This window comes from Osmerus mordax (genome assembly GCF_038355195.1).
Source record: "Osmerus mordax isolate fOsmMor3 chromosome 28 unlocalized genomic scaffold, fOsmMor3.pri SUPER_28_unloc_7, whole genome shotgun sequence".
In the NCBI taxonomy this organism is placed as follows: Eukaryota; Metazoa; Chordata; class Actinopteri; order Osmeriformes; family Osmeridae; genus Osmerus; species Osmerus mordax.
The window spans coordinates 247,413-269,689 of NW_027120410.1; the positions used below are offsets into that span (position 1 = coordinate 247,413).

The window sequence follows — 22,277 nt, forward strand, 5'->3', positions numbered from 1 at the left end:
GTCGCGCAATGTAGTGGATCTAACACCAGAGGTTGCACGGACACACAGAAATATCTGTCGAGTCTGAACGCAGTAGTTAAAGGCACCGGGTCCATTTTCTTTTCAAAGTTGAATTGACAAACTGGGATTGGATTGAGGACTAAAGATGTGGAACGTCACGTGTCGTCCCGAAGCTCACCTAGTAGAACGCGTACCCCTCAGCCTAGGGCCTTACCGCAGCTGCAAGGGTTCGAAACCAGCCTGGGCTCTTTGCTGCATGTCATCCCCTCTCCCTCCCTGCCTGTCCTGTCTCTCTACACAGTCACTCTCAAAAATAAAGCAGAGATTACAGCAGAGCCTAAACGATGTCTCTAAGCAGCAGCTGCTTCACTACTGAGGCCTCTTATAACCAGGACCTGGATGGACTGGTTGAAGCCTGATCAAGGAATTAATGAACTGCTAATTCAGTTCCCTGTGACAATGTATGTAAAGTATGCAGTCATCTTATCTATACTGTGAAAGACAAGCAGAGGAGTGTGGTGAAGGCCAGACTTCAACACGGCTTATCCCAGCCCCCCTCTCTCTGACCTGTTGCTTAGCGACACACGTCACTACAGGTATTAAATCATGAATATTCAGGAACCTTCCGCTGCCGTCCTGCAGAGGGATCAGCCAATTGGTAGTCCCGGAGCTGGTGAGATGTGATGAACTCTAAGCTGATTGGCTGTCCTCTCCTCTGGTGAGGGGAGTCCATTGTGACATCAGGGTGGATCTCTGCTGCTGGATCTACCAACCTCAGCTGGGATTCAGGGTCAAGGAGAGAAAGTTACGGCTTTCTAATCGTGTTGGTGTGACTGGCTCAGTCCTGTTCTGTGTGTAAGAGAGAGAGATACAGAACTCAGTCCTGTTCTGTGTGTAAGAGAGAGAGAGATACAGAACCCAGTCCTGTTCTGTGTGTAAGAGAGAGAGAGATACAGAACCCAGTCCTGTTCTGTGTGTTAAGAGAGAGAGATACAGAACTCAGTCCTGTTCTGTGTGTAAGAGAGAGAGATACAGAACCCAGTCCTGTTCTGTGTGTTAAGAGAGAGAGATACAGAACTCAGTCCTGTTCTGTGTGTAAGAGAGAGAGATACAGAACTCAGTCCTGTTCTGTGTGTTAAGAGAGAGAGATACAGACCTCAGTCCTGTTCTGTGTGTAAGAGAGAGAGATACAGAACCCAGTCCTGTTCTGTGTGTTAAGAGAGAGAGATACAGAACCCAGTCCTGTTCTGTGTGTAAGAGAGAGAGAGATACAGAACTCAGTCCTGTTCTGTGTGTAAGAGAGAGAGAGATACAGAACTCAGTCCTGTTCTGTGTGTAAGAGAGAGAGAGATACAGAACCCAGTCCTGTTCTGTGTGTAAGAGAGAGAGAGATACAGAACTCAGTCCTGTTCTGTGTGTTAAGAGAGAGATACAGAACCCAGTCCTGTTCTGTGTGTTAAGAGAGAGAGATACAGAACTCAGTCCTGTTCTGTGTGTTAAGAGAGAGAGATACAGAACCCAGTCCTGTTCTGTGTGTAAGAGAGAGAGATACAGAACTCAGTCCTGTTCTGTGTGTTAAGAGAGAGAGATACAGAACCCAGTCCTGTTCTGTGTGTAAGAGAGAGAGATACAGAACTCAGTCCTGTTCTGTGTGTTAAGAGAGAGAGATACAGAACCCAGTCCTGTTCTGTGTGTTAAGAGAGAGATACAGAACCCAGTCCTGTTCTGTGTGTTAAGAGAGAGAGATACAGAACTCAGTCCTGTTCTGTGTGTTAAGAGAGAGAGATATAGGCCTAGACAGACATGTTTCCAAGCTGTATATTATTATCATCTGTCTGTGAGGCACAGTGTGTCTTTCTGTTATGTACGTGTGTGACCCAACCCTTAACCCCACACTGAACGCATTCTGACTACATCAACTGCTTTAAAGGAGATTGACATTGTGGACTTTTTACGAACTCTACAAGTTGGGAAACGATTCAGTTGCTGACAAGATACCGTTCATTTTGATGTTCACATTGTGGGTACACAGACAAGCTTCCAGGTCAAGGAGATATTTCCTCTTACATCGGTATTGTACATAATGAGAGATATTTCCTCTTACATCGGTATTGTACATAATGAGAGATATTTCCTCTTACATCGGTATTGTACATAATGAGAGATATTTCCTCTTACATCGGTATTGTACATAATGAGAGATATTTCCTCTTACATCGGTATTGTACATAATGAGAGATATTTCCTCTTACATCGGTATTGTACATAATGAGAGATATTTCCTCTTACATCGGTATTGTACATAATGAGAGATATTTCCTCTTACATCGGTATTGTACATAATGTTATGTTTCATTACCCCTATGCTCAATGTGTAAAAATGAGCACACATAGAATGTTTTTGAATTTTTATTGTAAATTATTGTTATTTTATTACAAAATATATGCAAAATATTTGAATTCGCAAAACTATAATTCTCTCATATTTGTAAAGGAATAGTGCCAACCAGACTCACCTGCCTGACACCTCCTCTCTACTGTACTACGCACCTTGTGAGCTGTTTTACAGATATGAGGGCAGACTGGTTTGGGCCTCATGAACATAATGAACACAGAGGAAGTGATTTAGCTAAGTCACTGTACTGCTCTGACAGTCAGCCCCAATCATACTGTACATAGAAACCACAGCCAACCACACAGGCTGCAGAGCACCTTTGTGAAACACACACACGCACACGCACACACACACACACACACGCATGCACACGCACACACACGCACGCACACACGCACATGTATTCAATCTCAATAAAGTACATAGTAAGGTAAGCTACAACGGAACTGCTTTTAGGGGCCATTCACACTCAACAGAAAAACATTCACTTAAAGAAATGATTGGTTCTAGGTTAAGAAGGCTGTATTTGGCAATTTATACTTGTTGGTAAAACATTAGCGTGTACTTTGCAATATTTTGTTCTGTCTTACTTTGCGTGCTGCGCAACATAAAATTCCTTTTATACTGACAAATCCCTTTTTAACAAACACAATCACCCTTAATTGTTGAAAGAGACAGATGCAAACTGTGCCGTTCATCCAGCTCTCAGTTCACATATTCCCATCTTAAATTATACAAACATTGTCATGAGGAATAGCTGTCCCACCTCAGTCATGGTACCACAGACCATCACATACAAGACGTCGTCTGGAAACCTAGTCTGCTTGGACCTGCTTAGTAGAATCCCTTTAAATATTACAATATGTCTACAGGTCTGTATTGATTGATGCTGAATTCTGAAATGAAAGTGGCCTTGTTTAGTGGTTGGTTTGTGCTCTCTCCTTGGTGAGAGAACCCTCAAGAACCTTGGGGAACCCCTGGATAACCCTAGAGAACAAAGGTGCTCAGGATGCCTTCTCCGTGCAGGTCCCTGGAGCTTCCTGCAGGTTTATCTTGGATCTGCAGGAAGAAATATCAATACATCATATATCAATACATCAAATATCAATACATCATATATCAATACATCATATATCAATACATCATATATCAATACATCATATATCAATACATCAACGTCAAAGAGTAAATAAACAGGACGACCCTGTCAGGTGTGTGAGGGGCACAGGTGTGTGTGTGAGGGGTACAGGTGTGTGTGAGGGGTACAGGTGTGTGTGTGAGGGGTAAAGGTGTGTGTGAGGGGTACAGGTGTGTGTGAGGGGTACAGGTGTGTGTGAGGGGTACAGGTGTGTGTGAGGCGTACAGGTGTGTGTAAGGCGTACAGGTGTGTGTGTGTGAGGGGTACAGGTGTGTGTGAGGCGTACAGGTGTGTGTGAGGGGCACAGGTGTGTGTGTGAGGGGTACAGGTGTGTGTGTGAGGGGTCCATACCTGTTGTGGGCCATGTGGCTCTTGACCAGGTGTCCGGCGGTTAGAGCAGCCATGAGGGACAGCTCTCCTGCCAGCACCGTGGCACACACCACCCTGGCCAGCTGCCGCGCGTTCTCCCCCGGACTCTCCTGGCACGCCCCCTGCACCCCCAGCATCTACACACACACCTCCATCTTACCATCAAATCATCACACCATCCTGACACAGTGTGTGTGTGCGTGTGTGTGTGTACCTTGAGGCAGGCCTGCTGGGGGGGCAGGATGGTGCCCCCGCCCACGGTGCCCAGCTCCAAGGAGGGCATGGTGCAGCTGACGTAGAGATCCTCTCCCCCAGGCCCACACGCCTCCATCAGCGTCATGCAGTTGCTGCTGCCCACCGTCTGGGCGGGGTCCTAAAACAATAAAGATGCCCCACTTACTGCCTGAACACTTTCACCATAGACACTGAAAATGACCCTCTTCTGAAGCTATCATGCTAGCCTTTCTTCACCACCTGAGTCAGTGCTAACCGTGCGAGCCTGCCTCCACCACCTGTGTCAGTGCTAACCGTGCTAGCCTGCCTCCACCCCCTGTGTCAGTGATAACCGTGCTAGCGTCTCACCTGTCCACAGGCGATGTAGATGGCGGCCACCAGGTTGGCGGCGTGAGCGTTGTAGCCGCCGATGCTGCCGGCCATGGCCGAGCCCACCAGGTTTTTATTGATGTTGACGTCCACCAGAGCAGCTGTGCTGGTCTTCAACACCTGGAGGACAGCATGAACACAGCACTCAGAACACAGCACTCAGAACACAGCACTCAGAACACAGCACTCAGAACACAGCACTCAGAACACAGGACATGACAGGGGCATGCTGGACATCTTTGCTGATGGCATGTTGCTGATGGCATGTTGCTGGTACCTCTCGGACCACCTTGGCAGGGATGGTGGCCTCACATACAGCAGACTTCCCTCGGCCCTCGATCCAGTTGATGGCGGCCGGCTTCTTGTCGGTGCAGAAGTTACCGCTGACCGCTAACACCTGCAGGTCTGGATACTGTTCCTGCAGCCTGGCCAGGGCCTGCTCTGTACCCTGCACACACACACACACACACACACACACACGTTAGTCTGTACCCTGCACACACACACACACACACGTTTGTCTGTACCCTGCACACACACACGGGTTGAGCAACCAGCACAATTGCCCACAGGTGGAGCCCAGAGCTGAAACCTACCTTAGAGATCATGTTCATCCCCATGGCGTCGCCGGTTCGGGATTGGAAGCGGATGTACAGATTTCTACCAGCTAAGCCAATCAGGAGCTTCTGCACACGAGCAAACCTGACCAATAAGAAGTGAGAGTTACAGGTGAGCCCCGCCCCTAACATAGAAACAAACCGAATAGAACTAGGATGCAGTCCTCAGTCCCTTCCCCCTTCAGCCCCAGTCCAGCCCCAGTGCTGACCTGCTGGTGTTGTCGAAGGCCTCCTGGATGGCGCAGAAGCCCTCGCTGCTCTCCAGCCAGGCCTTCACCTCAGCAGCCCTGCAGGCGGAGGGCAGCCGCACCAGCGGCCCCCGCGTCATCCCGTCCGCCAGGATCCTGCTGCTGGCCCCACCGCCCAGCTGTGGGGTCAGGGGTCGTTTTAAACTCAAACTCACTACATTATGTGTTACACAGTAAACTCATGCCTTCAGTGTGGATAAAATGTGTCACTCACAGCTATTGCTCGGCAACCTCTGTTGGTGCTGGCAACCAGGCATCCCTCTGTGGTTGCCATGGGGACCTGGAACTGCCGCCCGTCCAGGTGCAATGGCCCGGCCACACCCACCGGCACAGGCATGTAGCCAATCACGTTCTCACAGCAGGTGCCCATCACCTGGCAAGCACACCGTTTTTGGTTATTATTTATTATAAAAAATGTTTTTACATGAAATGGCAAGATCATTTTGCTATATTCAGCTATATTTAGTATTCTTTTTGTAAAGTGATATGTACATTTTAATGCACCACTAAACAAATCCTTTTCAGGCCACACAGAACGGACAGATACCTGTAGAGGACACCTGTAAAGGACACTGGTCAGACATTACGCTTATTTGTCCCAGTCTGGCTGTTTGTTCTCCCTCAGCAGAACATGAGCTGACCTTAGAGTAGTCGTAGTTGAGGTAGGGGAGGGAGGAGAGTGCTCCGGGGCAGGGCAGGCTGGACGCCAGCATGTGTCTGCGTATGGCCACGCCCCTCTCCGGTGTCTGCATCGTGGCCTCCAGCTTGTAGGCTGGAATGTTCTTGGACTGTACCAGCAGCATCACCTCCTCATCACTAAGGAAACCAGCTCCCTTCTGGAAACACAACAACACCCTGTTGATCCAGCAGCACTCAAACACTTCTGTTCTCCTACACACATTCACATGCACACTGACACGCACACACACCTGGCCCTCGGAGTCCTGCAAAGTCAGCAGGTGGGATGTGAGGACACAGGCTGATGGAGTCTCTGAGGTGCTGTAGCTGCATTAGCGTCCTGGTGTTCCAGGGTCAACAGTGAGGAAGCAGGGAGAGCTAAGCTCATTGAGGACAGGCCTCTCTAAACCCCTCTCACTGCTGTCCTGCAGAGTGTGTGTGTGCAGAGAGACTCACCTCTGGGTTTTTCAGGATGGACAGACACTCCTCCAGGGGTCGGGGGGTGTAGGGCAGGCTGGGCTGGGGGCCCTGAGGCCCCTGTGGGGGCTGAATCTGGCGGGTCAGGGGGGGCTGGGGTGCCTGTGTGGGCTGGGTGTTCCCCTCGTCCCCCAGGATGAAGATGGTTCTGTGCTGGAGCTCAGCTTTGGGGGGCAGCGGCCGTATCACCTCAGCTAGGGACAACAGGAAGTGAACACACCACAGGAAGTGAACACACCACAGGAAGTGAACACACCACAGGAAGTAAACACACCACAAGTCACCACCTCTGATAGGGACAACAGGAAGTGAACACACCACAGGAAGTGAACACACCACAGGAAGTAAACACACCACAAATCACCACCTCTGATAGGGACAACAGGAAGTGAACACACCACAGGAAGTAAACACACCACAAGTCACCACCTCTGTACGGACAGAGGTCCATGTGTACGGAACACGCAGAGAACAGAAACACACGTTAACACACGTGTCTTTACGCACTAAAACGGTCCACACAAGCCCTACCTCTCTCTTCCTTGGTGGCGATGGCCAGGGTGGGTGGGGCGCGGGGGGACAGGGCGCGGGCGGTGGGCTCCGTCCTGCAGCAGGAGGAGGGGGGGGGGGCGGCGGAGGGCAGGGCTTTTCAGGGACAGGGTGGACTCCATCTCCACCTGCTCAAAGAAGACGTACTTCACTGCTAGCAGCAGAGCCAGACCCAGGCAGATCACCTGCTCCACATCCAGGCTCACCATCCTGGGAAGGAGGGGTAGAAGGATGGAGGGAAGGAAAGAAAAGGAAGAGAGACTAAATGTAAGATTTTCAGCCTGACCACTCCTTGTTGACTAGTCTGTCTTACCTGGAGAGGTAGAGCTAAACTCACCTGGACAGGTAGAACTGCCAGAGGGGGGTGTCGGGGTCGATCCTTTTGGGGGTGTGCTGGTCCAGGCTCATGCCGACCTGGGGCCGCGCTGTCGTGGCGTTGCCGGGGAAGGGCTCAGCGATCCAGCGGCTGTGGGCGTGGACCATCACCAGACCCAGGGACTGCACCACCCAGGAACACAGGAGAGATCATGTGGACTCTGTCTGAGTGTGTGCGTGTGTGCGTGTGTGTGTGTGTGTGAGCGTGTGTGTACCATGATCATCTTGACTCTCTGGGTGACGGGGTTAGGCTTGTTGTCCTCCTCCTCCATCACTCTGGAGAAGTGGCCCAGCTGCCAGACAGGGTGACCCTCCTGACTCTCCCTGGAGAGCTGACACACACACACACACACACACACACACAGGATGAGCAGAGAGAACACACACAGACAGAAAGAGCCAGCAGGTAATGAACATGTCCCAGGGTCAGGTCAGCAGGTAGTGAACATGTCCCAGGGTCAGGTCAGCAGGAGCCTCACCTCCAGCACCAGAGACACGCAGGCAGGGAAGAAGGTCATGAACACAAAGTAGTTTGCCAGGACAGACATGCAGCCAAAGCAGCACATGATCTCCAACTGGCGAACACCTGCACACACACAAACAACCAGGGTTACTGACCCCCTCTACCACACACAAAACCAGAGTGTAGGCGAGCCCTCTCTCTGGTCCCCAGCGGCCCCTACCTGACATGGTGCCCACTCCGATGACCAGACACTCCACCAGGGCGTCCAGGGTGAAGGTAGGCCCCAGGATGGCCATGCCCCGAGCGATGTTGTCCCTCACCTCGTCCTGAACACACACAGGAGGCGATTAGCATTATAATACTATTATTATCACCATCATCTCTGACCACCAACATACTGTTAGAACTGAACTCCTGCTTTACTTTCTACATGAGACAGCTGCTCCAGTATATAATGTGAGACAGCTGCTCCAGTATATAATGTGATACAGCTGCTATAGTATATAATGTGAGACAGGTGCTACAGTGTTTAACCGTAACTACGCAGGAGCAGAAGGAGCACCTGAGAGCTGGAGCTCAGGGCGAACTTGGCGAGCGCGCAGGCCTTGGAGAGGTCGATGAGGAGGAGGAAGAAGGGAAGAGCCTCGCTTCAAACACAAACAAGATGGAGGATGTGAGACTCTTGTTGTGATGAGGTAACAAAACCATGTGCTCTGACTGCAGCAGTGACAAGGTAACACTCACTTGAGGCCAGTCAGTTCTTTATCCAGGAAGTGAACAACGACTGTGCTGAAAACAAAGCTGGAGAAAATGGTGAAGAGGCCGGCGATCCCTACATGAGGCAGAAAAGGAGAGAGGGATTGTAGCTCATGTTTCACTTCCTGTGTGAAACAAGGTGAAGAGCTGCAGGATGTGTGTGGAGAACATGTGTGTGGAGAACATGTGTGTGGAGAACATGTGTGTGGAGAGCGATGCGTGTGCAGAGCGATGCGTGTGCAGAGCAATGCGTGTGGAGAACATGCTTGTGCAGAGCGATGCGTGTGGAGAGCGATGCGTTTGGAGAGCGATGCGTGTGGAGAGCGATGGGTGTGGAGAGCGATGGGTGCGGAGCGATGCGTGTGGAGAGCGATGCGTGTGGGGACCGATTCGTGTGGAGAACATGCATGTGCAGAGCGATGTGTGTGGAGAACATGCATGTGCAGAACATGCGTGTGCAGAGCGATGCGTGTGGAGAGCGATGCATGTGCAGAGCGATGCGTGTGGAGAACATGCGTGTGCAGAGCGATGCGTGTGGGGACCGATGCATGTGGAGAACATGCGTGTGCAGAGCGATGCGTGTGGGGAGCGATGCGTGTGTAGAGCGATGCGTGTGTAGAGCGATGCGTGTGGAGAACATGCGTGTGGAGAACATGCGTGTGCAGAGCGATGCGTGTGGGGACCGATGCATGTGGAGAACATGCGTGTGCAGAGCGATGCGTGTGTAGAGCGATGCGTGTGTAGAGCGATGCGTGTGTAGAGCGATGCGTGTGGAGAACATGCGTGTGGAGAACATGCGTGTGCAGAGCGATGCGTGTGGGGACCGATGCATGTGGAGAACATGCGTGTGCAGAGCGATGCGTGTGTAGAGCGATGCGTGTGTAGAGCGATGCGTGTGTAGAGCGATGCGTACCCAGGATGTACTTGGATCCGAGCTGTCGCAGGTTCTGGAACTGGAAGTAGATGTAGAGGATGGCGATGCAGCGTGTGATGGTCAAGATGATGATGTCACTGCTGAGAACCTGCTGGAACACGCAAACAGAGCAAAACATCAATAAATAAAGTCGTAAACACCAGCAATGAGCCATGAGGCAATACCACTTTCTAATACAGGCGGAAATCATTTGTGTCTTCATGTCACCAAAGTGTTACAGCATACAACAATTTCAAAATCCTTAAAGTGGAGAAATACTTTATTGATCCATACTGCAATGTGTCATTCTTCCAGACACTTCCGATGAGGGAATTGTTTATGTAACCAGGGTGACAAACTGCTGAGTGTGAGTGTAAAGAAAATGACGGGAATTTGTAGTACAGTATGGTGTGTACAGTACAGTGCAGTCTAGCTTAGTACCTCCTCCATCTTGGGGCAGTCGTAGTTCCAGCCACAGATCTGGTTGTTGCCGGTGAACATGTTCATGGACATCATGCAGATGGTGAGGGTTACCGTGCCAACGATCACCTCCCAGGGGTGGGAGGCCACCAACAGCCCATGCAGGCGGAACAGCCGAGTCAGCATGGTGGAGAGGAGAGGAGGAGAGAAGGAGGGGAAGACAGGAGTCTGGACAGAGAGAGACAGATGTTAGGATTTACGACTGGAAAGTATTGTTCCTGTGGTGATGTAGGCAAGATGACTGTAGGTGAACATTAACTCGTTGATTTTAGTTTCCAACTTCACAAAGATCAACTGTTTCAGGATTTTCATGCTCGGCTGTTAAATTAGTCATATTTGATTCATCGACATCCAATACAATAAATATATTTCTGAACACTGATGTTCACCAAACTGCACACCCTGGACTGCTCTACTCTCCTGCTTGGACACTTCAGCGCCTGACTTGCACGACAAACCCAAAATAAGAAAAAAGCAGCGTTAGACAACCAAATTCAGATGTAAACATTGAAGTCTGATGGATCTAATTTGACATCAGTTAAAATAGTCGAGTGGGCTTCTATTTAGAGGTCCATCTGTCCACTGTGATTCATGGTGAGCATAGTCCGACCTGCCCCAACCTACTTCTGTCATGATTCACCTCATAGTAGCACACCACGCGTCTGCTAAATGCATAAATGTAATGTAAATGTCTCGGAATCACTAAATAATAAAAATCGCCACTGCTAATAATGTCTGTGTGGCCTAGCTAAAATAATATATTCACGTCCATCCCCAAAGGACAACAATAGACAATAGACCTCTAATCCTAAACCCATCTTGTTGTCTGCAAATATGCTCCTCTCTTCACCAACCGTCTCTGGAAGAGGGGATCCCTCACTGAATTGCTCCTCCCAAGGTTTCTTACATTTTTTCTCCTCTAATAATTTTTTCTGGGAGTTTTTCCTTGTCTTCCTTGAGGGTTTAGGTTGGTTGAGGGGTAGTTCTATGGGAAAGCCCTCTGGGACATTGCTTGTAAAAAGGGCTATACGATATTAGAAACAACAGGCTCCACGCACAAGCTGCCTCCACAACCACACATCAGCTCCTGGATGCTGTACCAGCGCAATTACACTGCAGGCAACTGAACAAGTGACGGTGAAAGAAAGCCGAATTCAGATGTTGGTTGGAGTCTAATCGTTAATCTATAGTAGGTCAAACACGTGTAGAAAATACATAGCCTACATACAAAAAAAAAAAAAAAACGTAACGTGATGGAAAATACATTGTCATCAAGTGGGTTCTGCATTCACAGATGACAGTACCTAGTTATTTGTTCTCGCGTAGCCTAATAAAGGTACTCTGAATAGCCACAAAAAACGTAAGCAATTTGCCTGCTGCCATTATTCTTCCCAAACTGTCTTGTATAATTTACTAGCTATGTATACAGTATGTCAGTCACAAGTTAAACAGGTCAGTTCGCATTCATCAAATTGGTTCAAGAGATAGACCAACTTACCTGTGTCAGAATGGGTCAAAGAATTAAAGCGACTAAATGGATAATAGCCACTGTGTCCGTAGCCTACTTTTTTGCTGCGGTCTAAAACGATGTCTTAAGTTGAAGAGTTATTAACTAAATAAATTAAACTGTGTGCATATTTGTTTTATTGATACAATAAATAGGTTCATGCACACAGGCGCCCGTTTCCGTCCCATTCACACCGGAGACAGCTTGAGCAGAGGCCGCCGGCTTTTACCGTAGGTGCGTCGCGAGGTGGCATGGGACTGCGTCATCCGAAGCATGAGCCAATTAAATTCGAAAGCTGCTTCACGAGTACTAAGGTCCACCCTGTTTCCTTAGCAACATGCACAGGGGGCGTGTCCAGAGCAGGGACGCGCGATCTCGCCACTTGCTGAAAGCTCGAGCGACGCAGCATCATTGGTTCTCCTCAGAGCGGCCGGTGCATCCCTGTCAGACTCCTACTGTTGTTGAAAGGCGAACTAATGTACACGTTTCGTGTACAGTGAGTTAATTATTTATTATTCGGGTAACAGATTTACTGTGCCGTACACTTTTTACCAATCGACGTGTGGTCGTATCTATCTTTTACATGGAATGGGAAGATAAGAGATAACTGGGTGTTTTTTTTATTTAAATAAATCAATTGAGCAGTTTACTAGTAGGCTATCTTTCTGTGTAAGCTCATATAGTTAATTTAAACCCGAAACACATTTATAGGCTGCCAAAAAGACATTAAGTTGGCTACGTGTCATGCAACTACAAAATATAATAATAAAAACGATTATAATAAGTACATTTAATATACTATTAATATTAATTGAAGAATCAAATTATTAGGATTGTAAAATATTTAGTGAGAAGTGTCCCAAAAGCAGAATTCTTCGCGCTCAAAGTGTTGTGGAACGGGTCTTTATGGCAACAAAAAAAACTGTCTCACATGAAGGTAGCTAGCGAGCATACTTGGTTATTGTGAAGTTTCAGCAAATAGAATGTGTTAGTGAGTGACATTTTGTCACAGCAAGTATGAATATTAGTTTATCCGACACTGAATTTGTGGCAGCCTCCGAAGCCGGAGATTCTGAAGGAGATGCCGACTTTTACCTTGACAGGTGTGGTATCTCATAACCAGCTAGTTTGCTACAGCCTAGAGCATATGCTAGTCAAATTAGAGCTATCTCAAAAGCTATTTAGGAATACCAGTAGTATTCATCTATATATCTACACAGTTTGCTATAAATGAGCTAATGTATTCAACAAGTGACAGCCAAATTAAATAGTGCTCTGCCTTAAGTTACTAGCACTGTGCTGCTAGCTAGCTCCTGAAATGTGGCGGTTGTGTGTTGGGCAGATTGATGCTTTCTGAGATAATTGTGGGATCGCCATTCTCACAGACGTCGACCAGTTGCCTCATAAGCACCACCAGTCAAACAGGTAGAGCTGAACAGTATACTAAGGATATTTTTGTTTTACTTGCTCGTTTAAATTGGGATTGTGGATAAAAACAGCTAACTGTACTTCGTTCCTAGCTAGCTAGCTAATCACTTTATTGTCCACCAGATATGTCTCCGCAACTTGGTTTAATGGCACAAAAGCGTCTGACAGAAGTACGTCTCACTCCCGTGAAGGTAGCTAGCAACGTTAGCTAGGATACGACTCATAGCCAAGATGCTGAGAGGCTTGTGAAAGTGTTGCGCCATGTCGATGTTACCCTCATTTTTAAGAACAAATTGATAAAAGCTGATATTTCATTATTCTGTTCCTGCTTCAGAACGTGGACAACGCTGTATCCTCAGCGAGGTGCGCTATCAGCTCAGGCCAGGCCACGTGTGGATACAAGTAGAGGAATTAGACATTTACACATACATTAAAACATACATAGCCTACTAGTATGACATGTATAACCCTTGTACACTCATGATAAGTATTTTCCTTTGCTAGGGAAGCTTTTAGTACAGGTGATGCAAAAGGGATTGACCGTAGTGCCACTAAGCAGGTTGACAGAGGTGAGTTTTATTTTACTCTCCATGAAGATCAGTGTGTAGCACCTAGACCCTTAGATCAGAACCTATAACCAACCTAGACCAAGAACTGTGCAACTGCTGCCCCCTAGTGGGGCTTTCACGTCAGTGGTACTGCATAGCTAACATGTATTTTTAACCCTCATGTTTGCAAGGAACAGAGAGGGGAAGTGACATCAGCACAAGCCCCCATGCTGCTGCTGTTTCCCCTGTGGGGCCCTCCCAGCCTGATGGCATGGTGACCAGACACTCCAAACCAGCTGAGACCAGGGGTGGAGAGACCATGGGTGTAGAGACCAGGGGGAGAGAGACCAGGGGGGGAGAGACCAGGAGTGGAGAGACCAGGGGTGTAGAGACCAGGGGTCGAGAGACCAGGGGTGTAGAGACCAGGGAGAGAGAGACCAGGAGTGTAGAGACCCGGGGGAGAGACACCAGGGGTGTAGATACCCGGGGGAGAGAGACCAGTGGTGAAGATACCAGGGAGAGAAAGACCAGGGAGAGAGAGACCAGGGGTGTAGAGACCAGGGAGAGAGAGACCAGGGGGAGAGAGACCAGGGGTGTAGAGACCAAGGAGAGAGAGACCAGGAGTGTAGAAACCCGGGGGAGAGAGACCAGGGGTGTAGAGACCAGGGGGAGAGAGATCAGGATCAGGGGGAGAGAGAAGCAGGAGAGTAGAGAAGGCCCCTCCAGCTTCAAGACAGACACACTGAGAGGTAACAACACACCACACAAGCAGTGCCTCCATCTCACCTGCAGGTGGTGCCAAGCTGTAAGGCTCGTCTTTCTGACTCTTAACCATAACTATCTCTGCTGCCCAGCTGCTAGTGTGTGGAAAGAGTCTGTATCCTAAGAGTCTGTATCCTAAGAGTTATCAAGTATTGTCAAGATCCAGGCAATTTAATTAATTCCAATTTGATATAACTTAAATGAATATTAAATAAAGGCAAATGCTAAACATACCTGTGCTATTTAATTCAGAAATATTTCTTCTGAATAACTGCAGACAAGGTTATAATGTAAAAGCATACAGCAAGATTTGCAAACTCAAAAACAGATGAATGCTTGAAGTTGATGTGCTGAATATTGGGCCAGACTGTCAGCCGCCCCCACAGACGTGGCCTCTCACTGGCCGGAGGTCTCCAGCGCCCACAGCAACTGACAGCCCTGAGGCCCACACACACAATCAGAGGCTTATTCACTGAGAAAAGTACAGCATGTACAGGGAGAACTGCTGTGCAGCAGGAGAGCTGGAGGAGCAGCACCAGCATCTGGGGGGAGGCAGGGAGGAGGCAGGGGGGGGCAGGGGGAGGCATGGGGGAGGGTTAGGGGGGTACACTGACCTCTGTACAGCAGCACTGTAGGAAGGCCTTATACACTGCGGGTACACATCCCCTGACAATCCCCCTCTCATGCCTCGCCTCGCCCGTCTTCATGAACCTGCTTAGGACCACGCTGACGGAACAATGTGCTCCTTATGCCCGAGACCTGACACATAACTGATGCCGTAAGATAATATATGTGGCTCGTAAATGAATGTTGTTTTCTCCTATTGTAGGGAGGAGAGGAGAGCAGTTGAACACAGTGTAAGTAGGAAGGGGGTGGATGGGGTTAATAGTATTTCGTCAAGTAGACACATGGAGACCACAGTTTGGTTCCTCGGCTCTGGACTGCTTATGGAGTCACTGTCCACATGAGAAGCCATTATTAATCTTATAGTGTCACATACAGTAATATAAGAATGCATCATATAATATAGTATAGGACAGTTTTCTCCAAAGCGTACATGGGAAAGGGTAAATTCAAAGCTGGTTTCTGGGAGATGTGTTCATGCTTTGAGACCTAAACATCTTCATGGCCCATGTAGCACCCAGCTGAGCTCAGAGGGAACAGCTTCCAGGAACAGGAAACGGAACCACATCAGCACCAGAAAGACTACATCTCCCACGATGCACAAGGCCCCTATGAAACGTAATCCTTTCACAGACTTCATTGTGTCTGTGCCAACTATGTTCCCCTAACCGTTAGGCAGTGTTCATCCTTTCAGTTTTCTAGAAGCTGCCTTTTAATGATCTGTCACTAAAATGAAATAGTAAAACAGTAAAAGAAAAACAGTACCTCAGAGAGATGGAACTTTAAGGTTATTTTTCCGTGTTTTTGTCAGGAGCAAGGACCAGCTCAGTGAGGACCAGCCCAGTGAGGACCAGCTGGAGGAGGGAGGGAGGGAGGAAGAAAAGAGGGAGGAAGGAGGGCGAGAGGAGGGAGGGAAAGGTGACCCTGGCCATGGCCCACAGGAGGAACGTCCTTGGGGAGTCTGGGCTCCACGTGGCTGTGATGAACGGAGATACTGAGAAGGTCCGAGCCTTCCTCCGGCTGGGCCCCAACGTCAACATGACTGATAATGCCGGTGAGACACCGAGACTGTCACCCCCAACACGCTTCACACCCTCTCTCCTGTCCTCACCCCAACACGCTCCACACCCTCTCTCCTGTCCTAACCCCAACACGCTCCACACCCTCTCTCCTGTCCTAACCCCAACACGCTCCACACCCTCTCTCCTGTCCTAACCCCAACACGCTCCACACCCTCTCTCCTGTCCTAACCCCAACACGCTCCACACCCTCTCTCCTGTCCTAACCCCAACACGCTCCACACCCTCTCTCCTGTCCTAACCCCAACACGCTCCACACCCTCTCTCCTGTCCTCACCCCAACACGCTCCACACCCTCTCTCCTGTCCTCACCCCAACACGCTCCACTCCCTCTCTCCTGTCCTAACCCCAACACGCTCCACACCCTCTCCTGTCCTCACCCCAACACGATCTAGTCTCACTGGTCATTACTAGATATGGTATCTAGACAGATGGGACTGGGACATAATGAAGGGGTTTGCATAAGTGTTAGAAACTAATGAGCCAATATAAAAGTAGAACTGAGTGGTGTGTGAGAGTTGACCATGTGGCTCAGGCTGGAGCCCTCTGCACGAGGCTGCATCCAGGGGCCACTATGACATCAGCATGGCGTTGATCTCAGCTGGAGCTCTGGTAAACGCTGCTGCCGACGCTGACATCACACCCCTCCACGACGCCGTCCGGAACCAACACCTGCAGGTTCCCCATGACGATTCAGCCTAAGCCTAATCATTCAGCCTAACCATAGCCCTTCATGATCAGAACACCCCTTTGGTGTACAGAAGTGAAATGTTCTGAGTGTGTAAGAGAGGTGAGTGTGTAAGAGAGGTGCGGTTGTAAGTCAGGTTGCAGAGCTGCTGTTGCGTGGCGGGGCCGACCCCCTGCTGGAGGATACAGGAGGACAGACAGCCTACAACGTCGCCTCAGACCTCTCTCTGCTCAGGCTCATGGAAAGACACGCCCCTAAACACAAGAGAACACAACTGACAGGTAAGGTCCTGTTCATTCTGTCTTGTATATATTCAGTGTGTTAAATGTGCAGTTGAAAACATTGGAGGTTTGTTGTGTTTTCACAGCTTTAAAGAAAGCAAAAAACTCAGAGACCAGGAACAGTGAAGGCAGGATGTCAGATGACGAGCAGGGAGTAAGAATGCTCACTTTCTTTCAGAAATCTGTAAGGCTTAGGCTAACCCTAACAGTTTATATAAATACAATCCTCTCGTTAACACACTTATACTGATTTGACTTGATGATGTATCTGACCAAGATGGAAGACCCACCTCTGCCCCCCAGAGCAGAGGTCATCTCCGCTCAGCTCAGCCCTAGACCCAGCAGATCCAGACCCAGCAGATCCAGACCCAGCAGATCCAGACCCAGCAGATCCAGACCTAGCAGATCCAGACCCAGCAGATCCAGACCCGGCTCTGCTCAGCCCAGGACCAGGCCCAGCCCTAGGACCAGCCCTAGACCCAGGACCAGCCCTAGGCCCAGCCCCAGGAGCAGCCCTAGACCCAGGACCAGCCCTAGGCCCAGCCCCAGCTCTAGGCCCAGCCCCAGGAGCAGCCCCAGGACCAGACTGGAAGTCCTTCAGGCCTCCAAGCAGGAACATGAAGGTACGTGACTCACAGACCACGCGGCTGCAAAGGCTCCTAAAGAATGGGATTTTTATTAATTTTGTCTGGATTTTCAATGTTTTTATTTTCAAGTTTTGGAGTAATTTGATTAACAGGATTGACAGGAAATTAATAGATTCTGCAGTTGAAAACTACATCAAATCTACAGTACGTATGACAGCTTTATCCTGGCCTTCCCCTGGAAGTAAACTAGACTCTGAATGTTCTCATCTCTTCCTCAGTGAGGCGTCCTCCTCTCAGTGCTCAGACTAGCCCCCCAAACCTCTCCAGCCCCCCTACACACAGGGGAGCCTCCAGCCCCCCTACACACAGGGGAGCCTCCAGCCCCCCTACACACAGGGGAGCCTCCAGCCCCCCTACACAAGCCTTAAGCCCCTGTCCCCAGCCAAGACTGGCAGTCTCCACAAGCCCCGGAGCCCTCCAGCCCCCCGGGGGAGATGACTGTGGAGAGCTGAGTGTTCTCAGTGACAGTGACCAAACTGTGGATTACACTGAGGAGATGTTCTCGTCTGATGACACGCTGGACTGGGATCTAAGAGCCACTCAGGACTTCCACAGAGCCCCAGGGACCCCTACTCTGACAAGCCCACCTTCCCCCCCTCCTCCGACAAGCCCACCTTCCCCCCCTCCTCCGACAAGCCCACCTTCCCCACCTCCTCCGACAAGCCCACCTTCCCCTCCTCCGACAAGCCCACCTTCCCCTCCTCCTCCGACAAGCCCACCTTCCCCTCCTCCGACAAGCCCACCTTCCCCACCTCCTCCGACAAGCCCACCTTCCCCTCCTCTGACAAGCCCACCTTCCCCTCCTCCGACAAGCCCACCTTCCCCTCCTCTGACAAGCCCACCTTCCCCTCCTCCTCCGACAAGCCCACCTTCCCTTCCGCAGTAGCATGAAGCTGTTGCTCAGCCCAGTGTTCACCTGGCCAACTGTTTATGTTCTCGTTGATATTGGATGCTTTTGTCTAATCTCTTTGAATATGTTAGATGCATTTACTGTATAAGTAACTAGTTAACTAATTTATGTGTGCTTGTGCACCGTATTTATTTAGACAGTTGAGTTTTTATATTCATGTGTTGGTTTGATTTCAAAGTAGCATAATATGACCTGATGTATGTTGAGTTTCAGTTCCTCGGTATGTAGGATCTCAGGAAATGTATTTTAGCTGAACAGTTTATCTGGTTCTTGTTCTAATGCTGTACTTCTTACCAATATATTTTATGGGTCGCATCAGAGATAAACACAATAAAAAATTGGAAGTAGAAGTATTTAAATTCATATAACCTTCTGACATTGATCAAATAACTTCTTAATAACTTACGTAATTTCCATGCTATACTGCATCTGTGTAAATTATAATGGCAACATCATCATTTCAGTAATCGTCTAGTTAATAACTTCTTGACTGTTTTCTTGTGTGTGTGCAGGAGATGGGCCACATCACGGTGATGCAGGTCCAAACCAGCCCCGTGACCATCACAAGGCACGCCTGGGATTGGTTCAGTGATAAACAGTACTATGTTTGTGCACCCTGCAACAGATTAAGTTTTGTCACATTGCACTTATATAGTGAGTTATTGTCTTGTTGCAGCACGTTGATCCCATCTTATATCACAGTTCTGTTGTATTGTTGCAGCATGTTGAACCCATCTTATATCAGAGTTCTGTTGTAAATCAGAACTGTGAGAGTGGATCGTCAGAGAGAATCTTCTACAGCAGAGCAGCTGAGGTTGATGAACAGCAGGGAACCCTGCCACAGCAAACATCTACAGCCCACAAAGCCATTCGAAAATCTCCCCGAAAGAGGAGAGATATTTTTGACCTGCTCTTGCAGAACGAGCCCTTTGACTTGGATGGCATGTTAGGGTTAGGGTTAGCTGCTCAGCTAACATGCCATCCTGCGCCAGGTCAGCGCTCAGCTGTGGAAAGTTCTGATGTAGGTTTCCTGTCGGAGGAAACAGACATTGGAGGACGGAGCGAGCGTCTGAAACGCTGCCAGGACACACCGCTGAGAGAGCTGCAGCATCAGCAGACTAGCAGCACGGAGGGAGGAGGCAGTCTCTATGAAGGGATGAATGTAGCAGATGGAGGAGGCAGTCTCTATGAAGGGATGAACCAAACAAACAGTGATGAAAGACATGTCCAGGTCGTGACCTCGGTAGCGTTGCCTCAGAAACAAAGTGAAGCCGATGTGATCGACCCGTTCAAAGTCACGCCAGAGGAAGCTGTTACCTCCAGCCCAGCACCACCAGAGGAAGCTGTTACCTCCAGCCCAGCACCACCAGAGGAAGGTGTTACCTACAGCCCAGCACCACCAGAGGAAGCTGTTACCTCCAGCCCAGCACCACCAGAGGAAGGTGTTACCTACAGCCCAGCACCACCAGAGGAAGCCGTTACCTCCAGCCCAGCACTACCAGAGGAAGCTGTTACCTCCAGCCCAGCACCACCAGAGGAAGATGTTACCTCCAGCCCAGCACCACCAGAGGAAGATGTTACCTCCAGCCCAGCACCACCAGAGGAAGCTGTTACCTACAGCCCAGCACCACCAGAGGAAGGTGTTACCTCCAGCCCAGCACCACCAGAGGAAGCTGTTACCTCCAGCCCAGCACCACCAGAGGAAGCCGTTACCTCCAGCCCAGCACCACCAGAGGAAGCTGTTACCTCCAGCCCAGCACCACCAGAGGAAGCTGTTACCTCCAGCCCAGCACCACCAGAGGAAGGTGTTACCTCCAGCCCAGCACCACCAGAGGAAGCTGTTACCTCCAGCCCAGCACCGCCAGAGGAAGCCCAGCCAGACATGAAAGAGCAGACTTGCAACGCCTGTTCTCCGTCTCTGCTTGAACAAGACGCCGGCAGGCAAGAAGCTCTCAACAAGTGGTTGAGTCATCCACCAAGCAAGGCAGTGTCACAGGAGGATGGTGTTGTTGAACGCCAGCGGCAGGAGAGAGCTCCACAAGACATCCAAGCCCCTACTGAAGACTCAGCGTTAACTGAGACCCACATCGACACGCCGGACGAGGCCAGGCCGAGGAGCAGGGAACCGGACAGCGAGGACCCAAACATCTCTCGCTCCTCGGCCTCCCCAGACCCTGACCACTGCCCCATCACTGGAGGGCTGAGTCCTGAACACTCAGTCACCAAAGACCCAGTAAACTCAGCTGACCCGACCGGCCATGACGACGACGAGGTAGCGTCCGACTCGGACTGCACCATGATATCCGAGCTGGGCCAATCAGAGCAGCTGTCGGGAGAACGCAAGGGCGCTTACCTCCAATCAGATCGGACCTTCAGCTCCAACAGAGATGGCGCGAGACTGATGGACAATCTAAATCCCCCCGTGGAAGGCGTGAGCGTGAAAGCTATGCAGAGCTGCCGAGAGGAACCTGACAGAACCCTCTCTCAAACGGAAGATTCCAGAAGCCTTCTCACCCCGTCACACTACCGAGTTAGAGGGGAGAGAGAGGACGGGACACCTCAGGTTGAGACACAAGCTGCTGCTGGGCCGGGGGGGTGCTCTGCTGGGCCGGGGGGGTGCTCTGCTGGGCCGGGGGGACGCTCTGCTGGGCGGCGCAAGAGGAGACCCAAGAGCAGCAGATCTAGGTTTGGACCAGGACCTTTAAAACCACCCAACCCGTGGAAGTCACCCCACAAGAGGGCCCAGGCCAACAGCACATCCAAGTCAGGTAAGCAAACATCATAAAATGTACAAAAACACAAATAAAGGTACTTTTTTTTTTACATTTTTGTGTTTCATTCATCAGGTCCTTTAGAAGGAACCAAAATCCTGCCGAGAAATCTTCACAAGAGGAATGGACTTGGTGAGACTCACCTGCACTTAGCTTGCAAGAAAGGAGACCTGCCTCTCGTCAAAGCTCTTATTGGGGCTGGAATAAACGTCAATGAGAAAGATAATGCAGGTCTGTAATCTCATCGCTAACAGAATATTTCATCATCAGCCTTCTTTCACTCCAGTATTGAATCTCAAACACAAGATGCTCTCAGTCTTTTATCCAAACCTGCAACCGCTTGATGTGTAGACCCCTCCCCCTGTATTGGCCAGGCTGGGTCATGTGACACGTGTGCTGCGTGTGTATTGGCCAGGCTGGGTCATGTGACGCGTGTGCTGCGTGTGTATTGGCCAGGCTGGGCCGCGCTGCACGAGGCGAGCGCGGGGGGATTCGGGCCGGTGGTGGAGGAGCTGCTGAAGGCTGGAGCTGACGTCACCAGCCGGGGCCTGGAGGGCCTTACACCCCTGCACGATGCTGCCGCCTCTGGACACGCACAGGTACACACCTGGTACACACCTGGTACCAAATACACACCTGGTACCAGATACACACCTGGTATCAGATACACACCAGGTACCAGATACACACCTGGTATCAGATACACACCTGGTATCAGATACACACCAGGTACCAGATACACACCTGGTACACAGACCCTTGGTGTGTGTGTGTTCCAGGTGGTGAGTCTGCTGCTGCAGCATGGCTCCAGCCCCGGGGCCAGGTCTGCTGTGGGCCTCAGCCCGCTGGATGTAGCGCGAGGAGCAGACGTCCGAGAGCTGCTGTCCACCTTCCAGCCCGTCACCCCCCTCAGACACGCCCCCTCAGGTGCTCACCCCCCTCAGAGATGCACCCTCAGGTGCTCACCCCCC

The 22,277-nt window shown here is 50.1% G+C and overlaps 1 protein-coding gene across 1 annotated transcript; it reads right to left on the reverse strand.

Moving 5' to 3' along the window:
* Positions 1 to 2,459: 2,459 nt before the first annotated feature.
* Positions 2,460 to 11,980, reverse strand: LOC136939007 (3-hydroxy-3-methylglutaryl-coenzyme A reductase-like). Its single transcript, XM_067231872.1, is given in 21 exon segments — positions 2,460 to 3,454; positions 3,885 to 4,039; positions 4,117 to 4,275; positions 4,485 to 4,625; positions 4,783 to 4,953; positions 5,102 to 5,207; positions 5,332 to 5,489; positions 5,585 to 5,743; positions 6,012 to 6,206; positions 6,505 to 6,719; positions 7,057 to 7,141; positions 7,143 to 7,284; positions 7,412 to 7,572; positions 7,665 to 7,781; positions 7,929 to 8,035; positions 8,133 to 8,238; positions 8,475 to 8,559; positions 8,657 to 8,744; positions 9,582 to 9,693; positions 10,023 to 10,229; positions 11,948 to 11,980. Coding segments are annotated over 21 exon segments (2,757 nt in total). The 3' UTR covers positions 2,460 to 3,399.
* Between the last annotated feature and the right edge of the window lie 10,297 nt (positions 11,981 to 22,277).